General features: G+C 41.7%; 3 protein-coding genes across 3 annotated transcripts in view; 2 read left to right on the top strand and 1 right to left on the bottom strand.

Moving 5' to 3' along the window:
- Positions 1–14: 14 nt before the first annotated feature.
- On the bottom strand, positions 15–1,905 carry gpx1b (glutathione peroxidase 1b). Its single transcript, XM_086116981.1, has 2 exons — positions 1,624–1,905; positions 15–583 (listed from the first exon to the last, which is right to left on the bottom strand). The coding sequence occupies exons 1-2, from the start codon at positions 1,837–1,839 to the stop codon at positions 233–235; spliced, it is 567 nt and encodes a 188-aa protein (XP_085973107.1). The 5' UTR covers positions 1,840–1,905; the 3' UTR covers positions 15–232.
- An 837-nt stretch (positions 1,906–2,742) lies between these two features.
- On the top strand, positions 2,743–17,026 carry fancd2 (FA complementation group D2). Its single transcript, XM_086118671.1, has 44 exons — positions 2,743–2,845; positions 3,054–3,117; positions 3,442–3,576; positions 3,650–3,717; positions 3,943–4,049; positions 4,149–4,209; positions 4,289–4,341; positions 4,438–4,516; positions 4,642–4,766; positions 4,840–4,927; positions 5,377–5,481; positions 5,860–5,960; positions 6,037–6,148; positions 6,245–6,280; positions 7,232–7,378; positions 7,452–7,586; positions 7,665–7,796; positions 8,438–8,542; positions 8,890–8,999; positions 9,084–9,138; positions 9,249–9,368; positions 9,708–9,781; positions 9,869–10,012; positions 10,093–10,190; positions 10,285–10,400; positions 10,763–10,871; positions 10,944–11,042; positions 11,163–11,257; positions 11,427–11,585; positions 11,684–11,788; positions 12,310–12,438; positions 12,513–12,631; positions 12,769–12,879; positions 13,306–13,436; positions 13,528–13,627; positions 14,118–14,240; positions 14,327–14,420; positions 14,685–14,756; positions 14,871–14,909; positions 14,995–15,069; positions 15,207–15,281; positions 15,708–15,854; positions 15,942–16,028; positions 16,771–17,026. The coding sequence occupies exons 2-44, from the start codon at positions 3,054–3,056 to the stop codon at positions 16,858–16,860; spliced, it is 4,329 nt and encodes a 1,442-aa protein (XP_085974797.1). The 5' UTR covers positions 2,743–2,845; the 3' UTR covers positions 16,861–17,026.
- A 793-nt stretch (positions 17,027–17,819) lies between these two features.
- tex264a (testis expressed 264, ER-phagy receptor a) overlaps positions 17,820–22,225 on the top strand; it is a 49,393-nt gene continuing 44,987 nt past the window's right edge. Inside the window, exon 1 of the mRNA XM_086118711.1 lies at positions 17,820–18,313. Coding sequence (XP_085974837.1) covers positions 18,056–18,313 — 258 coding nt within the window. The 5' untranslated portion in view covers positions 17,820–18,055. The remainder of the gene's footprint in view (positions 18,314–22,225) is intronic.

A 22,225-nucleotide genomic window follows, 5' to 3' on the forward strand; every position in this document is an offset into this window, starting at 1 on the left:
CAAGTAGCCAGACATGGAAGAAAGACGTTTATTTGTTCTTTTGAACCACAGCTGTGCTTTACATGTATTAATGTAGCTGAAGTGTTCCGTTTCTTTACAGTGCATCAGGAAACCTCCTCACAAGTGGTATGGTTTCAGAGGTGACCTTCATTGAGTAAAAGAGCAGAAAACAGCATACAGGTCAACAAGAGAGCACAGGTGGTCCTGACCAGGCTGAGGAGCTTGACTTTTGTTAGTTTGCTTGACTCAAGAGCTTCTTGATGTCTCCGTCGAGGTCAATCGTAAGGAACTTGCGGCTGTAACGCTTGAAGGGCACGCCATCTGACCCGATGAGGAACTTCTCAAAGTTCCAGGACACGTCATTTCTGCAGACGGGACTCCAGATGATATACTTGGGGTCAGTCATCAGGGAGGTGGGGTCGTCGATGGCAAACGGGAGGCTCTCTCGCAGGAATGTGAACAGTGGGTGGGCATCCTTACCATTCACATCAACCTTTTCCAAGAGCTGGAACTTGGGCTCGTAGCCATTCCCGGGTCGGACGTGCTTCAACGACGGGAGGATTTCATTATTCTTGCTGTTCTCCTGCACGAAAACATCACACTGGTATGTTAAGACAGCAATAATGGCATCAATAGTAGGGATGTTTGATAACACTTTTTACACACCAATACAAGTATTCACTATTGAATACTCCTCAATACCACGAGTACATTTGATACATAAACTTCAAAATTAACACAGCGCCATTTGTGAAAAATAGCGACAACCTTCTCAATATCGATGTAAAACAGAAAGTGCATCCATCCATTCTTCCATTTTCTACACCATTTATCCTTATTAGTGATTATGACATAATTATTGTAAAGTGTCCTTGGGTTTCTTGAAAGGCGCTTATAAATAAAATGCATTATTATTATTATTATAATGAACCACAAATCCAAATGTGCAAAACTATATTTCTGGAAAGAGTGTATGACGCTTCCTCATAATTGACTAGCAGCAAGTTACCAAACAATGGTAATCGATTAATGACTGACCAACAGTGTCACACAGTTTAAGCATTAACTACATTGCAATGGCCCGTTTGTATTGAAGAGTAGAAAGTATTGTAAACTGTCGGGTAATTTCCTCATTCCAATTTGTTAGGCTGAAGCCCAGAGTCGAAGTTCCAGCTGTAAAGCAGCGATGCCAATGTAGTCCAATGTGCCGACACTGAACAATTATGAATATGAATTTGTTTTCTCTTAACCTACATTTTTTGAGTCCCCGAAGGGAGTTAAAAAACATACATGAACAACAATTAACATTTTCTGCACTCATCAGCACACATGTATGCAAATGAATATGAGTTAAGACCAATATTTCCGGTTTGAAATCTCATCCTGCATAATTTCATTGTCAGTTTTTTTTAATTGTAATTTATTGTACACCACAGGAGGCAAACTTTGGACCAGACAAACCTGAAATTCTGCAATTCCCAGTTAAGGAAGCAACAACATTAACCAGAGTATTCCCATGTAAAGTTGCGAATTACCTCTAAATATCTAAATATAACATAATCGTCAAGGAAATTGTACACTGAAAAGGATAGAAAATAGTGACTCGTCGTTTGTTTCGCTTACCTGGTGGCCAAACTGGTTGCAGGGTACACCCAGGATAACGAGCCCCTTGCTGGCGTATCGGTCGTGGAGTTCGTTCATCTGGGTGTAATCCCTGGTGGTTGTCCCTCAGAGAGACGCGACGTTCTCAATGAGGACCACTTTGCCCCGAAGCGAGGAGAAATTAAAGGTTTCGCCCGTGAGCATCTTGGCCTTGAGGTCGTGGAATCGGGTTGCCATTGTGGAGCTCGAGAGTATCGCTTCCAACTAAAGATTTCTGCGTAAACTGACTGACTCACTTCCCGAAAGTCTGGATAGAATCTTGAGGGTTGCCAAAGAGCTTCCATTATCTGTCAAGATAGTTCACCCTCTACCCAGGTGTCCCGAATGTCTGGGCGGAACCTTGAGGTGTGCCAAAGAGCTTCCATCATCTATCAAGATAGTTACCCGTCCACCCAGAACGACAAGCCGTCAAACGAGTATCGAATTCCATTTATCGTTTAGAGCACGGGTGTCGAACTCCGGTCCTGGATGCCCGCTGTCCTGCATGTTTTCAAAGTCTCCCTGTTGCAATACTCAGTGCCTCTCAGGAAGCCTGATATTGAACGTGTTCATTTGAATCAGGTGTGTTGCGACAGGGAGACTTTGAAAACATGCAAGACAGCTACCTTCCAGGACTAGAGTTCGACATATGTGGTCTAAAGGCTGAATTAGAATTTAATATTTCCTTCTCGTCGAAAAGTTGAAGCTCTCACAATACCTTTGTTATATGTAATACCGGAATACAATCATTTTGATCCTCTTGGACGTGCTTGTGGAGGCACACAATTGTGTGTGTGTGTGTTTATGTTCAAAGTCTGTGCCGATTTGACTAAATGTCAACTACAATTTGAAGTTATCTCCCAGCCAAGAGCACACTACAGTATGAAAAATAAACAAACACTTGAACCAGAAACAGTGGGTAAAAATATGATTTCATGAAACCTGCTTTGCCAGAGGAAACACAATTTTCCCATTGCATGACAAAGAGATACAAAAATATAACAACTTTAAATTTGCAATACTGTATTTAGTTTCTTTTTGGAAAATTATACGTTGCTTTTATAGTCACCCAACGAACGTATAATTGTAGACAGTTCCCTAGCCCGACCGATGACGTATTGATCATTGGCGCGAATTATATTCTGGGAGAAGAGTCTGTGGCCAGTGGTGGGGCTTAGTTTTGTGGCAAGCAGCGTTTATCGAGGTTATATTCTTCCATAATTTGCAAAATTGAAAGCGGAACGTTATTATAACCATGACGCTCTCAAACGATCCTATGTTACTGGCTGCTTCCGTTGACATGACAAGCTAACGTTAGCTCTATAGCGCTAGTTGCCGTGAAGAGATGTTTTTGGAATAACGTTGTTAGCCTTGTCTTGTATATAGCAAATGTTGTCTATCTTGTCTACCAGATGATGCGGAAAAAACGGAACTCGTCTGTGAATAATGGAGAGAAACAAACCACATCCTCTACTAGTAAGTAAGACACTATCCTAGGTCCGTATTTTATAAAGATCTTACGACTACACACCTAACAAATCGGTCACCAAAAGTATCCATTGATGATCCCTCCGTTTAATATGTTTGTCAGGAGGCTGACAATTGCAGGTACTCTGCTTTATGTTAATTTAGATTACAATTTAACATGTATCGATGGTACAGGTAGCTTACCATCAGCAGTTAATGGCAAAATAAGGTCCTGTGTTGAAATCAGAAATACAAGCAATTGTATTACCCATATCCCTCTGTCATTAACTTTTACTGAACATGCAATGCTTATTTTATTTTGTTTGCATACAGAGGCAAAGAAGAGTCGCATCACTGGTCGCCAGTCTGCAGTGTCTGCTCCAGAAGAGACATCAGAAAGTGTCTTTAGTTTGTTTGTACGAGAGGCCGGTGTCATATTGACTCAGGGCAACGCCTCCAACGAGATTGGTAAATTTCAAAGCACACCCGGTTGTTTAATTGTAATCCACCATTCATTTGTATGTTCGACTTCTCTCCCCAGTTGTTGACCTGGTGGTGTTTCAAAAAAGGATAAAGCAAAAGCTACAGAAGAGCCCCAGGTACCCTGGAGTGAGTATACAATACACATCTTTGAAATTAATGAATAAAACAAACAAACAGTTCAACAACTGTCACTTGTAAAATACTGTATTTTATGGTTTGTCACCCAAATTTTGTGGAAAGAGCATTTACTCATCATTTTACAAAATATGTCTTATTATATCAAACAAAATGCACACCAGCAATGAAGTGTTGATCACATCATGAAAGACTACTTGCCATGCCATTGCGCAGATTTTGCAGGAATTCATCAGTGGACTGGAGTCTCATATTGAGGACACAGAGCGGTTCAGGAATTGCCTCCTCCCTTGTCTCCCAAGAATGCCCGATGGCGACTCGAGGTGACTTTCAATCCAATTGAACACAAAAGCCGAAATGGTATTTGCAATAACATGCCTATCTGGAGATGTACGTAACACACTCATGTTTTTGTGTTGCAGCCATGTCAGCTCCTTCCAGGAAAGCCTGCTACGCATGCTGCTTGGCATTGAGATGCTTCAGGTACAACTGGCTCCAAAAGAACAACTGAAAAAGTTCTTCGTACATGCACCACTGATGTCTGCTCCCTTTCTTCACATAGACTCTTATTGTAAACACGTTGCTTGAGAAACTACCTGAATATATGCTCAACAGGTCAGCCAGCATGTTATGTTATTTACCATGTTCCTAATTTCTTCTGCTTTAAGTACAGAAATAGTGATTGTGATGGCCGCTTGTTCTGTGTCGTAGTGCTGATGATGCCGGGCTCAGTATTCCACGCATTATCATCAACCAGCTCAAGTGGCTTGACAGAGTGGTGGAAAGCAAGGTACCGGTATAATTTCTTAAATGACAGGTTCAATTGATTCCTCTGTGGACGTTTTAATTCGGCACATTAAAATGCTGAATGCTGTTTGTGTACTCCAGCCTTTTAAAAGTGGCTTTTTAATGTAGGAGCTGGCGACCAAGCTCATGGAGCTGCTGGCAGTAGCACCGGTGGATGTTCAGCGTGACATCATCATCAGCCTACCAGAGATACTGGAGGATTCACAACACAATGATATAGCCAGAGAGCTGAAGTAAGTACCGAGGGCTACCAGCTCGAATCATTATGAGCGACATGTTGCTGAAAATCTTACACATTCTGTGCAGTTCTGTACTAAAGGAGAACACTCAGTTGACTGTGGCTATCTTGGACGCTCTCTCAAGCCTGAACCTCAGCTCCTCATTACTTACTGAGGTACTTACAGTCAGACTTTTGTATTGTGGATATTATTTATAATATCTTGGAAATGTTTCGGCCGTTTAATGTAACAGAACAGTAAATACTCATATTACAGATACAAGTGTTTGCTGTGACATCAGTTTCATTCCGTTTTGCATTAAATGTTGATTGTTTGTTTTACACTAGTAATTTGCCTTCCCAAGGCACCACATATATTTAAAAAATATGGAATCACAGCCTTTTTATATCAGCAACCGCATTTTTTTTCAGGGGCTTGGAAGTAGGGCATTTGGCATCACTGCAAATATTTTCATAATTTAAATTACATTTTTCCTTTTCAACATTTTCTAATCGAAAATTACAGTCCATTGTTACTGTCCAAATTTTTTTAGACCGAGCTCTGGCTTTCACATGCTCCTTGTAATTGCACAAATAACAAGATGTCCATGTTAATGTTGTCTAAGGTTCGTGGAGCTGTCATGACCACCTTGGCTGCTGTGCAACTGGAAGACCTGCCTGTGGTGGTCAAATTTATTCTGCATTCCATCTCGGCATCTGATGCATATGAGGTTAGAGCGCTGGAATCAACAACCGTTTTTTTTTGCCCCTATGGGGTGGGGGTGAAACAAAACATAACTTTTTCTAAATGCACTCCATCGTTGGCAAAGCATAATGTAATGACAACATGATAACAAACCCTCAATTCCTATTTGAAACTAATCCTCAATTTTGTACACCACTTCAAACAATAACCATCATAAAAAGATTGTACTATTAAAGTAATACCTTTCTGACCATGTCGATTAAAAACTGAGCATTAAAGGCATTTACAGTTTGTTGTATTTGATCTCAATAGAATGTGCGATACATAGCAAAGTGTGAAAGTGGCCTATGAGTGTGTCCTGATGTGACATTTATATAATTATGACCTATTTGTTTGTTGGCAGGTGGTGTGTGGGCTCCGTAAGAAACTAGAACTGGAACAGTGTGTTCTCCCTCCTGTGCTGCATGCATCCCAGAGCCGCCTTAAGGGCAAAGGAGCAGCAGCGTATGACTCACCACACAATACATGAACACATGATGCTGCTCAACCCTAATTCTAAAAAGTCTTTTGTGTGGATCAGGTCCAACTCAACGACAGTAACCACTGGCAGCCAGGATGTCATTACCTTGATTGTGGATGCCATTAAGTCAGCAGTGCGCTTTCAGAAGACCATATCTGAGGCCTGGCTCAAGGTGCACAACTGTTTTGTTCCTTCTGTTGGGTTGATTTCTGTTCTGAGCCAAAACAACTCTTTCAATGTCACTGCTTTGTGTTCTGTTTTCCCACAGGCAATTGAGTCTGTGGAAGAAGTGGAGAACCACAAGGTGAATGTCATATTTTAAGCCCACTTCATACTTTATTTCCCTCCCCACTCTTTTACAGTCAGAACAATTAATGGGATATGTTCAGCGCAGTTGTTGTTTACTGGCTATAATTAGGAGACACACACACACACATATGGACATCAAGTACACTCGCACAACCTTTTTGCAAAATTTTGATTGATTCTAACGGAGAGGATTTTTTTTTCAATCTAATGTTTGGTGCTATATTTAGTATTGTGGTTATAGTTTCCCATGCAGCGCTACATCACAGAAAAACTGTGCCAAAATAAGCATGTTGAATTCCTACTTCTCCGGCAGTGTTGAACAAAGCTGCTATTTATTATTTTGCAATCGGCAGAATTTTTAATGCAGTTCATGTATTGGGTCATATGTTTTTATGATTTTATGTCCTGTTTTTATATAATATCTCGTTTACTAATTTTTACATTGTATTTTCTTATTGTCTGTACAGTGTCCTTGGGTGGCATGAAAGGCGCTTTTAAATAAAATGCATTATTATTATTATTATTATATTGAAGCCATGGCCATAAGTGACTCAAATGTTACCACTTCAACATGCATTTACTACATCCCGAAAACAACAATAATTGTGGGAAAAAAATCAAATTAAGCAAACGTTTATTTTTATCTTCGCCTATTCAGGCGTACCTTTTATTTTTAATACAAAGATCTGGAAAATAAGTTTTTGGGAAATATCTATCCACCTATCCATTTGCTACCCTTTTCCTGTTCAGCTGGAGTCTTTCCCCATTGACTTTGGATGAGACAACCCTGAACAATACTAAAAATCTAAACTGTAAAAAAAGAAAAAAGCTTTGAACATTTATCGAAGCTGATCAATATTTGAACGTCTATGAGAAATGTGTTCTGGATTTTTGTGCAATCTGCTGTGCCTCACTATATTATAAAATCCTTCTGCTGTTTCTTCAGGTGATAGATCTCCTGGTGCTGTTCATCCTGCACTCCACGAACGCCAACCAGAGTCGTCGAGGCGCCGAGAAGGTGCTGAAGATGAAAGTGCGGACTGGCTTGATCCCTGAGGCCCTGCTCCAGAAGACCTTCAAGGATACTAAGCAGGCAAGTGCATTCACTGACACATGGATGTTATGATTTGTCATTATTTGATGTGTATGTTTCATTCTGGGCTTAGGTCCTACGGGGATATTTTGCCTCCATCCTAGCCCTGGCGCAGAGTTTGCTGCGCTCGCCAGACCCCTGCGTGGTCCTGTTTGCTGGGCATATGTATCGGCATTCCTTCATTGCCTTTGATACTTACTGCCAGCAGGTTAGCACACCATTCTTGTTCAAGTGCACAAATGTGTCATCTGTTTAAAAAATATAAAATATGTTTCATATGTTGAAGGAGGTTGTGGGCGCACTGGTGACCCACGTATGCAGTGGTGTCGGCGTCGAGGTGGACATGGCCCTGGAGCTCCTGTGTGGTCTGGTTACTGAAAAACCTAAAGAAATGGGGCCGTATGCTGTATTTGTCAAGGTGAGGCAAAGGTCGTTGGCAAAACAGAAAAAACATTTATCTGGATAGGAGACGCCCTTCTCAAACCAACACAAACACTCACTCGACAATTTATGAGGTACACTGCAAAATTACATCCAAATATAAGTAATTTTATTTTTTAGTAGTTATACGTGTATGTGTGTTTGTAATAGTTTGGTTACTGTTTTGCTAATAAACAATTATGTCAAACAACCACAATATCAAAACCAGATCTCATTATGATGCACTTTAGTCCTACACAACTACAAACGACAACCATAATAATAAAGATCAAACACAAATTACCATCTTGACAATGACAATCAAACCTAAGATTACCAACAGTGTTTTATTACCGGTCACTTTGAGTCTCATTGAATTGTTAGCTAATGCTATTGATTTTTGATTTTTATGTCTAATTTTACATTGACTGAATTTCTTGTATTCCCAAACATTTCTATGGCTCTGTTTTTGCTTAGAGATGTATTCAAAATGTCAGAAAATGCCCTTCTGGTAAATAAGAGTGGGCTTGTCTTCATTTTTTCCCTCAATTTAATGATATTTGTCCTCGCCATCCTGCTGATGTGAATACAGGTTTGTCAGTCTACTCCTAACTACCGGAACCACAATATTTTTGGCAGGGAATTCTGGATTACCTGGACAATCTCTCACCTCAGCAAATTCGCAGACTTTTCCATTTGCTGAGCAGGCTGGCATTTGGACCACAACAAAGCTCACACATTCAGGTGTGTTCCTTCATTTAATCATCTACTATATTTGGGACTTTTGTCATAAGGCTGAACGATGAATTGAAATAGATCTGACATTGCAATATAGTACTATGGAACGCAATTTTAAAATCCCCAGAGGATCTTGAAAAAATAATTGCCACGCAGGCAGCTTATTATACTCTGTTGTATAAATCAAAAAGGTTCTCCATTCTATACCTTAACTAGTTAAAATCCAAGATAGACAGAAAAAATAATCACAATATTGAGGGTGGAAAAAATGCAATGATTAATTTCTCATAGCCTTATTTGTAATGACTGTTGTCTTGACCTATGTCTGACATTTATTGAGTGCCTCTCTTCAGGACGACATGCACATTGTGATCCGGAAACAACTCTCCAGCACTGCACCCAAGTACAAGCGCATCGGGATCATTGGTGGCGTTATGATCGTCGGCAGCATGGGGGCGCTCGCGTAAGACCTTTTCCTCACAGATTGTGTTGTGTTTTCATTCCGTCTGTCCATGTTATTTCCTCACCATACTCTTTGCACAACCAGACCCAAAGCCAAAGATACTCAGGACAACTCGTTACCACCAGAGACATTCAGACAGGTGCATATAAAGATAATTTCTCCGAGATTTCATTCAGATTTGTTTCAACAGTGGTTCATTTCAGTTCAGGTTTGTTCAACAAACTCGATGCCGTTCTTATCTTGTTCCAGTTGTCAGCCCTGTTAGAGTTGGTGCAGTCCAGTAGTGAGACTTCACCTGAGGCTGCAGCTTTGTACTGTGACGAGCTCGCCAATCTGATTCAATCTTCCACTCTGGACCCACAAGTACAGGTAACTAGAACTGCTAATTCTTACAATCAAGAAATTGTGTGTTGTGTGCTGCAGATGTAGCAGAGCACAGAATATCAGAGTAATCACAATATACAGTACCATGCAAATGGTGTTCTGAGCAGTACTGTTTAGGGATGACAGAGCAAACTCATGGATGCTTTGTTAGTGCTGTGGCATGACATCTTTAATTATTGACTTAATTATCTCAACTTTTATCTGGAATTCATGTTTTTAGAAAAAAGATACAGATGGTGCTGTGTGTGGGAAAAGAAGCAGAGAAAAGAAAGTCTCTTTATTCAATATGGTCTCTTGTGTGCTATTGTTTTTCTTCATGCACAGGAAAAGATTAGCAGCAGAGTCTTGGATGTCTTCCAGGGTGACTTTGTGGTGGATCTGGGTCCAGAAATATCAGGGTCAGTGATCGGCAGCTGGAACTCATCTTCCTATGCATCTTTGATAATTAAGCCTTACTTATTAATGCGATCCGGTTGTGGCCGCAGGTCGTTCCCCTTCCCAGCGCGCGTCATGTACAACCTAGACGAGGATGAGAGTCAGGGAGGCATTGCCATCAACTTGATGCCTCTGCTGGCCAAAGACATGCAGAGCAGGGGGGAGCAGCATTGTCGAGACAAGAAGGATAACAAGTCAGTTACTTGAATGAATGTCATCTATCTGGATTCCAGATTTAACTGACGACATGTGTATTTAACTGTTCTTTTGTCAGCAGGAGTTCTCTTTGTTTGTCCCCATTTTTCCGGCTGCTGCGGTTTTGTGAGGAGGAACAGAACCAAGAGGACTTAGAGGAGATTGATGCATTACTGGGTGAGAAAATGATTGCAATTCATTCTGAAGCCACTTTATTCTTTGTGACATTCCTGTTGAAAACAAAAAGTTGTGTGTGCATTTGGGATTTCAGGCTGCCCTCTCATCTTAACAGACATGGATGTTGTAGAAAAAATAGACAGCCTGTCCAAAGTGGAGAAGGAGTTCATCTGCACTCTGCTATTTCATACCATCAACTGGTTCAGAGAGGTAACTGAACATGGCAAGGTGATCCAGGGATCACCAGCTGATCATTTTTGCAGCTCAAACATGTGCTTATATGGAGGCATAAGCAAGATGCCTAACAAAGTTGTGCTCATTTTTTCTCGGCGCAAAAGTGGTATTAAATTGACAGGTGAGCAGGGCGTGGTTTCACGACATTCAGAGACACACTCACGATGTTTGAGAGGGAGGAAATGGCTTGATTTGTCACCATGTCGAAGCCTCATCATATATATTTTAAATATCTTTTAACACTCTTTGGTATGTCAAATTTACAAGAGGAGACTTTTATACGAGCTTCCTTAATTTTTAATCCACCTGTCATCATAATGGCTGGTGTGTGTTGGCAGGTGATCAATGCCTTCTATAAGATCAAGGACAAAGAGATGAAGATGAAAGTGATGACCCGTCTACAGAACATCACCTACCTTCACACCCTTTTGGAGAGGGCTTTAGCCAGTGGGTACTGCGTGCACTGTATTGGCTGTCATTCCAGGACTGGGTGAGTTTTAAAATAACACTTTGTTTTAGGTACTCCTGGCTATGTTCCACCTGTTGCTAACTTTGATGGAGAGAGCACGGACATGATTGTACCCAGCACTACTGCTCCTTTAAATAAGACAAAGAAAGGTAAGCGCACAATAGAATAGTGGTGATATTTTATACTATAGCTCAAATGGAAGGAAAAAAATAGAAGAAGTGAATAGGCACTGAAAGGACGTCTTTTTTTAACATACCGGTACTTTCAAGATGCCGCTGGAAAGAAAAGGAAGGCGCCTGGAAATAATTCCTCTGAAGGCAGCTCTCAGCTGGAGGACAACAGAGAAGAAGATGAAACGCAGCAGGTGAACTATTAATTCAAATTGTACTCCGGTGCTGACTTAGGGTGTAGTTGTCTTGGAGTCCTGGTCCAGCTTTTATACTACCGACTGGGGTGCAAGCGATGTTCTGAAGCACTAACATCACAAAAATCTGTCAAATGTGGCTACTGTACTGTACTTGTGCTTGTAAAAGGACCCAGAGAAGGAGAGGGAAAAAGACAAGGAGGCCCGACAAGGAGTCAACCTGGCATCCTACAGGCCGTTTTTCAGGGAGCTCGACATGGAGATTCTCAGTGTGCTGGAGTGTGGCTTGCGAGCCAGCTCCACGCTGGACTCTGAGCTCGGCACCAAAGTGAGACAAAGAGTCCTTTCCAGTGGGACCCACTTATCAAAATTTCAAACCAAAATGCACGTAAATAGCATACACTGTGTGTTGTGAATCTCCTTCAGGCTCTGTTAGGTCCGGCAGAGCTGGTTTTCCTACTGGAAGATATGCTGCGCAAAATGGAATTTCGTCTGACGGCCGCCCCTGCCAAGAGAGTACCTTTCCTCAAGGTGCACAACTGTCAAAACAACAGCACACACATAGACTCAACAGGCTACAACATTATAGCACTGGACTTAAATACTTTTGTTAATTTTTTTTTTTACTCACACTGGTCACAAGAGGAATTAAGAGGAATTTGTTTATTAATGTGTGAGTAGTCTGTTGTGAGAATCCCTTTTAATTCTCAACTCATGCATGCACGGCGGTGCTGCATACATTCCAGAACGGTAATATTCATCACAATGCTGTGTTCGGACTCGTGGGGCACATAGAACATATTATGATGAAGAAGATTTTTGACTTGACTTTGTTCCCCTTTGATTTTGAAAGTCAAATTCAGAAGTAGTCAACGTTAAAGTAAAACTTTACCTAATGATGTGGTTATTCAAGTGATGCAGATGACAGTTATATGGCCAAACATGTAATACTTTATTTTACAATGATCTGTAGCGTTGATCGCGATGTAGACTGACGGATAAGATTTAAATACTAAACTATTCTGTATTGATTGTCATATATATGGTGACAGGCACGGGCCGACAAGACTATTGGCTTCTCCCACCTCCAACAGAAGAGCCCCAAAGATGTAGCTTCCTTCTGTGTCCAGATGCTGCCTGCCCTCTGCTCTCACTTGGAGAACTGTCACAACCATTTCCAGGTAGAAAAGAAGAGACTGAGATTAAAAAGGGACCATCTTTATTTCAACTCTTAACTGTTCTGTCATGTCTTCAGACATTACTCTCTGACAATGACGGTATTGTGGACGGACCCACCATAGACGCTCAGGAGCACCAGTTAATATCTGCTTGCTGCCAGCTTCTCCTGCAAGTGTTGAACACCATCTTTAGCTGGTGAGCAGGGAGCACTATTTCACATCAGGCATCAGTCTTTTTTTTTCTTTGTTTTTCTTTTTTTTTTTTTTTTACACGGAGGCATCTTAGATCAGTCGGTCTGTATGTGTGTGTTTGGGTGGTCATTGAAATGACAGGTCTGGATTCAGCCTGCCGGGACATCGGAGCTTGCTGAAGAAAGCTTTGGGAGTTTTGGCGGGTCGAGTGAAGGATGGAGGAGCTGAGCTGAATCTGGAGCTGCTTGTTAAGTGAGTAAGAAGGCTACAAACATGAATGTTCTTCCTGGTACGACTACACCAAACTTGTAGAAAAATCATATTATATTTGAATCTTTCCTCAGAGTAAGTGTTGTAAGAGGCACACCGGACAAAACGATACAATGCAACACAAGTGCTTTTAATAAACTGTCTACCTTTTGCTAAGATAATAATGACCATTTTTGTCTGAGACTGTTAACAATATACATCTGTAATTATTGGGGCACCTCATTCAGGAATCGTTCTGGAGTACAAATTGGTTCTCAACTCCCATTTACACACAAGAATGTGTCATTCTTCAAAGTCTTATGAACGTCCCCATGAATTAGACCCACCGATCTCTTCATTCAAAGATAGTTCTTTGACATTATATACTGTACATATTGAAACGTTAAACTTTTGTCTTTTTGTTCCCAGACACAGCTTTGAATACCTGCTGAACTTCCGCAGCACCATTCCGAATCTCAGTTCGGCTCTGTGCCTCTCTCAGCTGTTGTCCACTGTTTCCGAGAAAGGAGGCAACACTATTGCTTATAGGGAGCAGACTGGTTAGTCTAACATCCTTCTAGCAATTACATCTCCTCCTTTACAATCAAGCGGACTTCCACGATGATTGGTTGGTTGTGTTTTCTACTGAAGCTTCTCTTGCACGGGGCTTCCTGAGCCAGTCGTGGATAACAGTTAGTGGTGAAAAGCAACGAGGGACCAAATTCAATGAAGCACTTCACACTCTCCTGAGGTACGTCAACTTAACATTATCAGAAGCACCTCACAATAGGATAAACTGCATTAATGCACGGCTACAAATTACAATCACAAATAACCCTTTTTTTTTTTAATACCTCTCAGAACTCAGCATTGAAGGGGGTTGTTTGCCGCTTTAAAACCACTCGCATGATATAAATGTAGCCTCACTTCACTCATGCTCCTCAAATCCAACTGAAAAGGTCAGCGCCCAGCTGTGGTGTGTGCCCATGAATGATTTGACACATCCTCAAATTATTATTATTATTATTTTAAGGACAAGCTCCCCTTTTCATGCAGTTCTTGTACTGGGTCTCATAAGATTGAGCAGCTATTCCTAATTTTGTGTCTCTAAAAGGTGGCAACTCGAATCAGAAAAGACAGAAAAATGTTTTGGGGCATCAGCTAAGACACACAGGCTAAAATCTGAGTTATCGTCTGAATTTACACTTGAAAAGTAAATAAATATTCGCTGTTCTCCATAGCATCTACATAGAGCATGTGGATGATGTCCTGAAGGCGGTGGAGGAAATAGCGAACGAAGGCTTTCCTCAGATAATCAACGCGTCAAAAGACGAGAGTTCCGCTGCCTGGCCGACGCTCAGCAAGTAAATAAATCCTCATCGTCATCATAATCAATACCTTCATATCAATGTGCGGATGTGACGTTGCATTTTGATCTCTATTCCCAAAGGCAGACATTCCTGGTCTTCTATAAAGTTTTGATGGCAGAGCTGGAAAAATCGGTCCGGAAGATTCCGTCAGGCAAAATCAATGACAGCAGTGAGGTCTGCCACCAGATGTCACCCTAAACAATATATCCTTATACATTTACCAGCCACATGAAGTACACTGTATTGAGCTGTAGCTCACAATTCTGTCTTTACAGAAATAGTCACATAATGACAACCCGGATGGTAAATGAAAACCTCTCTGACAGTTTCAATCAAAAATGTGTCTTATACAGTATTTGTACAGGCAGAAATGTTGATACAGCTCTTGTATTGAAGCTCATTAAACTGCATAGCAGCGCATATCCATGTCTTCTTCAGGCCCAGAGTGAGAAGCTGCTGACATGGAACCTGGCAGTGCGGGACTTTCACATCCTGGTCAGCCTAGTCAAGGTGTGTCATCTGTTTGTCTTCTGCTGGCTCAATTCCATTTATGACTTTTATTTTACCTTATCCTTTGTCAGTTGGCTCATTCACCGTTTTTGACGTTCAAACCATGTCTCGCAGGTGTTTGACTCGAGGCCCGTCCTTAATGTTTGCCTGAAGGTGAATTAGATTTTAATGCTGAGATGCATTTGTATGTTCGAAAGGAGACTTTGAATGAATAAAGCTTTGTTTTCTTCATGGGTAGTACGGACGTCTTTTCTTGGAGGCGTTCTTGAAGTTGGGGATGCCACTGCTCGACTACAGTTTCAAAAGGCACAAGGTATGTATGAGATGACTCTAGTTATAGGCAAGCGAGCTCCACAACATGAAGTAGGATAAAAAAAATTTTTAAAAAGTAAGTTGTGAATCAAGTACTGCCAGTACAGTGACTAAGTCTGGTGTTATCTTCTTTCTTAGGAGGACGTGCAGAATCTGTTGAAGACCTTCCAACTCAGCACCCGACAGCTCCATCACGTTTGTGGACACTCCAAGGTTGCTGCCTATATGAGTGTATATTGTATACTGCCTGCCCTCATACCGTACATTTCAATATTGTTTTTGAGCCACCTTTAACTTTCTGTCCATGTCCTGTAGTCCAGGGGTTCACTGATGTTAGCTTCTCCCACAAATCAATAGAATTAACGTGTGGATTCCTATGGTCAATCCACCACTCTCACCCAGTCTTTTGCTGTTTGGGCCCAATGAAGCATAACATTGTCCTCTTAGCATTATGACTGTGGCATGAGGGAAGAAAACAACTTCATTGGTGACCACATTGCAATACTGGACTGCCCCCCCCCCCCCCCCCCCCCCCCCACCAAACCACATCCTCCCACCCCTACACTCCTTGGGCCTGACAATCTATATTAAAAAGAAATAATGACCAAAATGTATGTTGGTATTTTCCATGACACTCAGATTCACCAGGACACAAGTTTGACCAACCACGTTCCGGCCTTGAAGAAGAGTCTTGAGCTGTTTGTGTACAGAGTAAAGGCCATGCTCACCCTCAACAACTGTCAGGGGGCCTTTTGGATCGGCAATCTCAAGAATCGCAACCTGAAGGTTTAACATCACATGACTTGTATTGGCTTGGTGGACTGATGTTATAATATGCATCTGATAATGAGACACTGCACCTGTATGCTTCAGGGTGAAGAGATTCTTTCTCAAAGGTCACAAGAAAGTGAGGAGGATGAGGAAGAAGAACTGGCTCCACAGGGCCAATCAGAGGAAGAGGTATTTCCAACTTTCATCTTTGAGAGAAGGCTGGTGGGTGGGTAAGGGTTTTATCCACTCGCATTTTAAAAGGTGAGAAATATCCCCAAACTGTGTGGTGGAATACTCTATTATGGAGCCCCGTGGAGTGATGTGGAAGAAATAAAACCTTTGCGTTCCCTCGCAATCTTTGGGAGGCTATACAAAGTGGTGGGTTTCTTTTTTTGTATTCCATGTCACCTCAGGGGCTTCGTACCTTATGGTAATTTGCAACCATGCATTTGTAATTTCTTGACTTGCTGATCAGTTCTCAGTTCCAGCATGCAACCCATTTGTGCTTAATTACCCTACATTGCCTTGACTTGAACTGTTTGTTGACAACTGAAGGTATTAGGTAATGTTTTCTTTGTGGTAGTTAAGGAATATTATGGTGCGTTTCACAACAACAGTCTGTTTTTAAGAAGGCACATGTGTGCAGTTGGATCAATGGACCACTTTAAAAAGCGAGGGCACTATGCAATCACAAGGGTGCAGAGTAAACAGCATGTCGCTTTAAAATTTGGCAGGAGTGCAGACAGACTACACAACAGAGCCTCCAGCCACTCCTGCGAAAGTCTTGCCAAAGCAGGCCGTTCATTGAAAAAGAGGCTAGTGTGCCTGAATTAATTGTATTTTGTCAGTTCCCAGAACATGTTATCTGCCGTTTATGACGATTTGCGTTATGCAAAGAGCTTCCGAATGTCAGTTGTGTGTTTTCCCTTAGGAACAGGATAGTGATGCTGAGGTGAAAAGGAAGAGCAACAGAGAGGGGAAAGACGATCAGGATCAAGCAGATGACTCTGAAACAGACTGACTCTTCAACAAATCTATTCAGTACTTTTTACAACAGACGTGCATGGGGGTCTCGCTTCACAGCTTACAGTCAAAATTCTTGATGATACTGTTTATAATGTGATTTTGTTTTTGGGTCAAAAAAATGTTATTTGTTTTTGCCAAAAATCATTAAAATGTTACTTGTTTCTGTTGTGATTTATTGTACACCCAAACATCCATCATTACATGAATTAAAGTTAGTAAAACGTATTGTAATGTTTCAGACAAAACAGTTGCGCTTGTAGATTACATAACAGTACAGACTGATTTAACACTTAGGTTTTTGTTTGTTGTGAATTCCACAAATGGGGGGTACCCAGTGCTGCTGTATTCATTGTGACCTTTTTGTGAAAAAGTGCAAATTTGCCCTCAGCACATAATCGGCAGTAGTGAAGTAGATGCAAGTAAAACAAGCACTTGACCACCGGAATTGCAAAAGCAGAAACTCAAGTTCCCAAAAAAAAGGATTCTCAGTAATTACGTTTTTAACCTGAAAACGTAATTAAAACGTTGATCGTTTGAAACGTAAACTTCAATGACATTCCACAGTTTCCGTCTGCGGAAATGTATGCATTCTTTTTGAAAAGGCATACGTTTGAATCTGTCATTAATTCAACAGCATGAAACAAACATCATCTAAACGGCACAACGCGAGTTAAAGAGCAGAGAAAGTGTAGATGTCACAGTTTTCTGCTGATGCTTCCTATCGTCTGTCAGCGTTGGACTGAACCACGACACACTCTCACGGGGTATCTTGTGGTTCAAATATGTACGTATTGCTCACCAAATACAATTTATCTCATAGTACAAAATAAACCTAGCTTCGTTTTTAGTGTTGAAATATTAACAAACGTTAGCTTCTTATTAATATTAATATTGTTCATTCCAAAAAAATTGGTATTGCCTCCACCCCTCCACGTTGAGGTGGGTGGTCTATCCAGGAAGCTTATCCAACTGTTCGGGGAAACCACCGTAAACAAAAGTGTCTTTTTCAGAGTCCTTTTGTAACGGCTTACCAAATTTAACACCTATTCTCTTCCGTGCGCGCCCTTGTAGCTGTCGTATGAACCTGCTGGGTGACAGTCGCCGCGTCGAAACCGGAAAAGGACATTTGAGGCTGGACAGATTTCCCCAATCAAACAACCTGCAGTTAGCGGCGCCGCGTTGCCGAAACCATGTCTGAGTTCCTTCTCCTTCTTCTCATCGTCGTCCTTCTGCTGTGCTTGGTGGCGACCGTGGGGGGCTATCTGATCTACTCGGGCCTTCTGGTGGCTGTGGACGTGAAGACTGGACCACCCCCGATTACAAAAGTGACCTTTGCTTATAAATTCAAAGAGGGAGCCTACAAGGACTGCGGGGCAGCCTTCACAGAGACCTGCAGCATTGGACCCAAGCAGAGGACGATTGGTGTCTTCTACGATGACCCCGAGCAGGTGTGTGTGCGTGTACGACAGCACCGTTGGGAGGGTTTTTCTTGGTTCAAATTGAGGCGAATGGCACCACTCCGCCACGCCCACCCACCCGTATTTACATTATTCCAATGATTGTCCCATACATTAACCCAGTAAGCTGTTAATTATCGTTTTATCTAGGCAGAAAACCAAAACCTATAAAAACCCAGGTCTCTTTCAAGGGTGACCTGGCCAAGAAGGTGGAGCACGAATCACGTCAGATGACAGTCAATGCATAAAAGTAGATAACCAAAAAACAAAATACAAAAACAAAGCACAATCAGAAAGAGAAAGCAAACTGTTGACTATTACCCATCTGAAATGGAATCGATCCAAATATACTTTTAACAGCGCAACAAAAATAAGCAGTCTAGCAAATCACAACAGGAGGAAGATTTACAAAGTTTATGTGCCAAGAAAAACGATACACGAAGCAAGAGCAACTGGTATAAAGACATTCAGCACATTTCGTTGAAAATTAATCAAAGAGACAAAGGAAGCCTGTTTGAGTCAACAGAATAAATAGTTTCGTGAAAAACACCTGGAGGCCATAAATATATAAAAATAGTAATAATACATGTGCAAACAATCAAATGAAAAACACTAAGTATGATGGTAACTGAGTGTGTATTCATTTCAGTGCCATATGACCATGTATGCCTTGCCACTAACATACACTACCGCTGTAGCAAAGTCATAATTACACAGTCAATATATTTTTTTTTTATAAAAGTACAGCTCGGCCATTAATATAAAACAAATGAACAACACTAAGTATGCCAGTAACAAGCATGTCTTCTTGTGCCGCATTATAAAATTTTAAGATAAGATAACATATCCTTTATTTGTCCCACACTGGGGAAATTTACAGCCTCCAGCAGCAAGAATGTAGGCAGAAAGAAGAAGAAAAAAACAAACAAACACCGTTCAATTAAGTGCAATATAAATACAAAATGGATAAATCGCAGTGCTATTTACAGTTGTTTTCCACATCATTAATTATTATTAATATTATTGTTGCTATTTTTTATTCAGCAGCCTGACAGCAGTTGGTAGGAACGAGCGTCGGTATCTCTCCTTCTTGCAGCGCGGGTGTAACAGTCTCTGGCTGAAGGAGCTACCTAGTGCTGTCAGGGCGGGCTGGAGAGGGTGGGAGGGACTGTCCATCATAGCTTTTAGCTTAGTTAGCATCCTTCTGTTGCCCACCTCCTCCAGAGTGTCAAGGGAGCAGCCCAGGACAGAACTGGCCTTCCTGACCAGTCGCTCCAGTCTCTTTCTGTCCCGGGCTGAGATGCTACCTGACCAGCAGACAATGCCATAATGGATGGCCGAGGCCACCACCGAGTTATAGAAAGTCTTAAGGAGCGACCCCTGAACCCCAAAAGACCTCAGTTTCCTGAGTAGGAAGAGTCGGCTCTGTCCTTTCCTAATCAGGGTGTCCGTGTTTGTAGACCAGTCCAGTTTGTTGTTCAGAAGAACACCTAGGTACTTGTAGGAGGTCACCCTCTCTATGTCCATACCCTGGATGTTCATCGGTGCAGGTGAGGACTGTTTCCTGCGGAAATCCACAACCAACTCCTTAGTTTTCCTAGGGTTGATCTGGAGGAGATTCTGCTGGGACCAGTCCACAAAGTCCTTCGTCATTCCCCTGTACTCCCGATCGTCCCCCTCTGTAATGAGGCCAACAATCGCAGAGTCATCAGAGAACTTCTGAAGGTGGCAGTTTGGAGTGGCGTGTCTGAAGTCCGAGGTGTAGAGGATGAACAGGAATGGAGCCAGAACAGTCCCCCTGCGGCGCTCCAGTGCTTTACGCAGTTGCCCAAACCAGTTAATTGAACGCTGTTTGTAAACACCAAAAAGTCACAATTACAGTAAATATTTGTTCAGAAATCAGTCATAAGCCATACATATGAACCAATTGAATGAAAAACACTTGCTGAAACTGACCATACCCTCTGGTGCCACATCACGACATACTCTGATGTCACTGCCCAAATTATTTCATAACTGTGAAATCACGAGTGTCAGAACGTTGTAAACTAAGCACCCCCTGTATTCATATCTTCATCGTCAAAGTTGATGCCTAGTTAAGTGTGTTCCTCTCAGTGAACCTTTGTAACTCTATGTAATTAATTCAAGTTCTATGGTTTTATCCCTTTCTTGATGATTTGATAACTGCCTCTTACAAAAGAGAAGACTGCCCTTGAGGGATTCAACATAAAAGCGATCTCTTTTGAGAAAAGGAGCCCGGCTGATGAAACTGGTCAGCTGCTAAATGACACGTTGCACTGTTGATAGTTTCCACCCACATATGCTGGCTGCGGGCTGCCTCACTCGACTCCAAAGATGCAAACAAGAGTCTTTCCACTGCAGAGCGCTGACAAGCAGGAATGGCACACTTGACTCACAGCTGTCCAGAGAGCGGTAAATAACGCTCACCCAGATGGGAGAAGTGATGACGCGATAGCCTTCAGTACAAAACAAATGTATTAGACCACCGATCAATGTCAGGTTTACGCCACAACCGCCGGTTAATACAGTTTTGCTCTTGGCGGGTCGGCCCAGTCCCTAGATCCCACGGTAATTGGTTTCATTACTGTATGTTTTTATAAAGTACAATATTGTAGATGGCTATTTTACTTTTTGTGGAATGTTCTTAATGTCATTTTTCCCCCTCCTTTTTCTTCACTTGGTTTTGGGAAAAGTATGCCCACATCATTAAATATAACACACATTCAATGTATTGTCTGCACGGTGGGGGTTTGTTTGTCAGATGGAAATTCTGAGTTCTCAACAGATATGCGAGTAACACTTAAACACACACACACGCACACACACACACACACACACACACACACACACACACACACACACACACACACACACACACACACACTATTGAGAGCAATGCGTGAGGTGGTACTTTATGTTGTATTTCTGCATCAATAATCACAGTAGTACACCGTTGTGATTATGTGTTGTGTTGGCCAACTGTCTGCCAAGATAAATGTTTTTTTTTTGTTTGTTTGTTTGTTTGTTTTTTATCCCCAGGAGCATAGTGACCTAGTCTATTTATCCATCTATGCTTTTTTCTCCAGCTGGAGCCTATCACAGCTGACTTTGAAGCGAGAGGCGGGGTACTTCCTGTAGCTCTCGCCAGCCAATCGCAGGGCCCATTTCGACAAACAACCGCTCACGCTCACATTCACGCCTATAGACAATTTCGAGACTTTTTCTTCTTTGTACCTAAGAAGCATGCTTGTGGAATATGGAAGGAAGCTTGGCTTACCAAACGAAACCCCCAGAAGTACGAGAACATGCTAACTCAAGAGAGTTGAGTTTAGAGGTTTTGGTGTATGCAATGAAAATGTCTTTCAGTCTGAGGTAATTCGTATAAAAGTTGCTCACAAGGGGAAACTTTGTTCTCTGCTTTCCAGTCAGTGGAAAAGTTGAGTGTGAGAGTCAAACCTAAGAAAAGTTCTGGCCAGAGGCTCAGCGAGGAGCTTTTTTAGAACATTTTTGCTGGTGTCGCTATTGTTGGATAGACTGGGGGGAGATCACAAGGATGCTGTTATGTGATTTTACGCGCCATGCGGCAACAGTATTCAATGACCCGCTCATGACCTGCTTCATTTGTAAATAAGAGCTGACTTTTATGGGGATTTGATAAACAAATCACAATCCCGGGGCTCTTGTACTCCGTTATTTATTTGTTTTGATGTGACACTAATTTGAGTTGTAATGTTATACAGTCAGCAAGAAGCACTCTTCTGGCATTCGCTTAAGCTGAATTCATGGCTATTTCTCCATGTTGGCTTTCTACCATGGGCCTTGTCAACCCTTTTACAAATGCTGTTTACTCACCACACATTTTTAAAAGAGAAACAAATTTAC

Source organism: Hippocampus guttulatus, chromosome 8 (assembly GCF_054856545.1).
Source record: "Hippocampus guttulatus isolate MCC_2025c chromosome 8, RoL_Hgut_1.0, whole genome shotgun sequence".
NCBI lineage: Eukaryota > Metazoa > Chordata > Actinopteri > Syngnathiformes > Syngnathidae > Hippocampus > Hippocampus guttulatus.

Excerpts from the sequence above, each read along its gene's own strand:
- fancd2 (XM_086118671.1), top strand. The coding sequence starts at position 3,054 with ATGATGCGGAAAAAACGGAACTCGTCTGTGAATAATGGAGAGAAACAA. Across the intron at positions 7,587-7,664 it reads TTGATACTTACTGCCAGCAG|GAGGTTGTGGGCGCACTGGT; the intron begins GTTAGCACACCA and ends CATATGTTGAAG. Across the intron at positions 13,437-13,527 it reads TGCTTATAGGGAGCAGACTG|CTTCTCTTGCACGGGGCTTC; the intron begins GTTAGTCTAACA and ends TTTCTACTGAAG.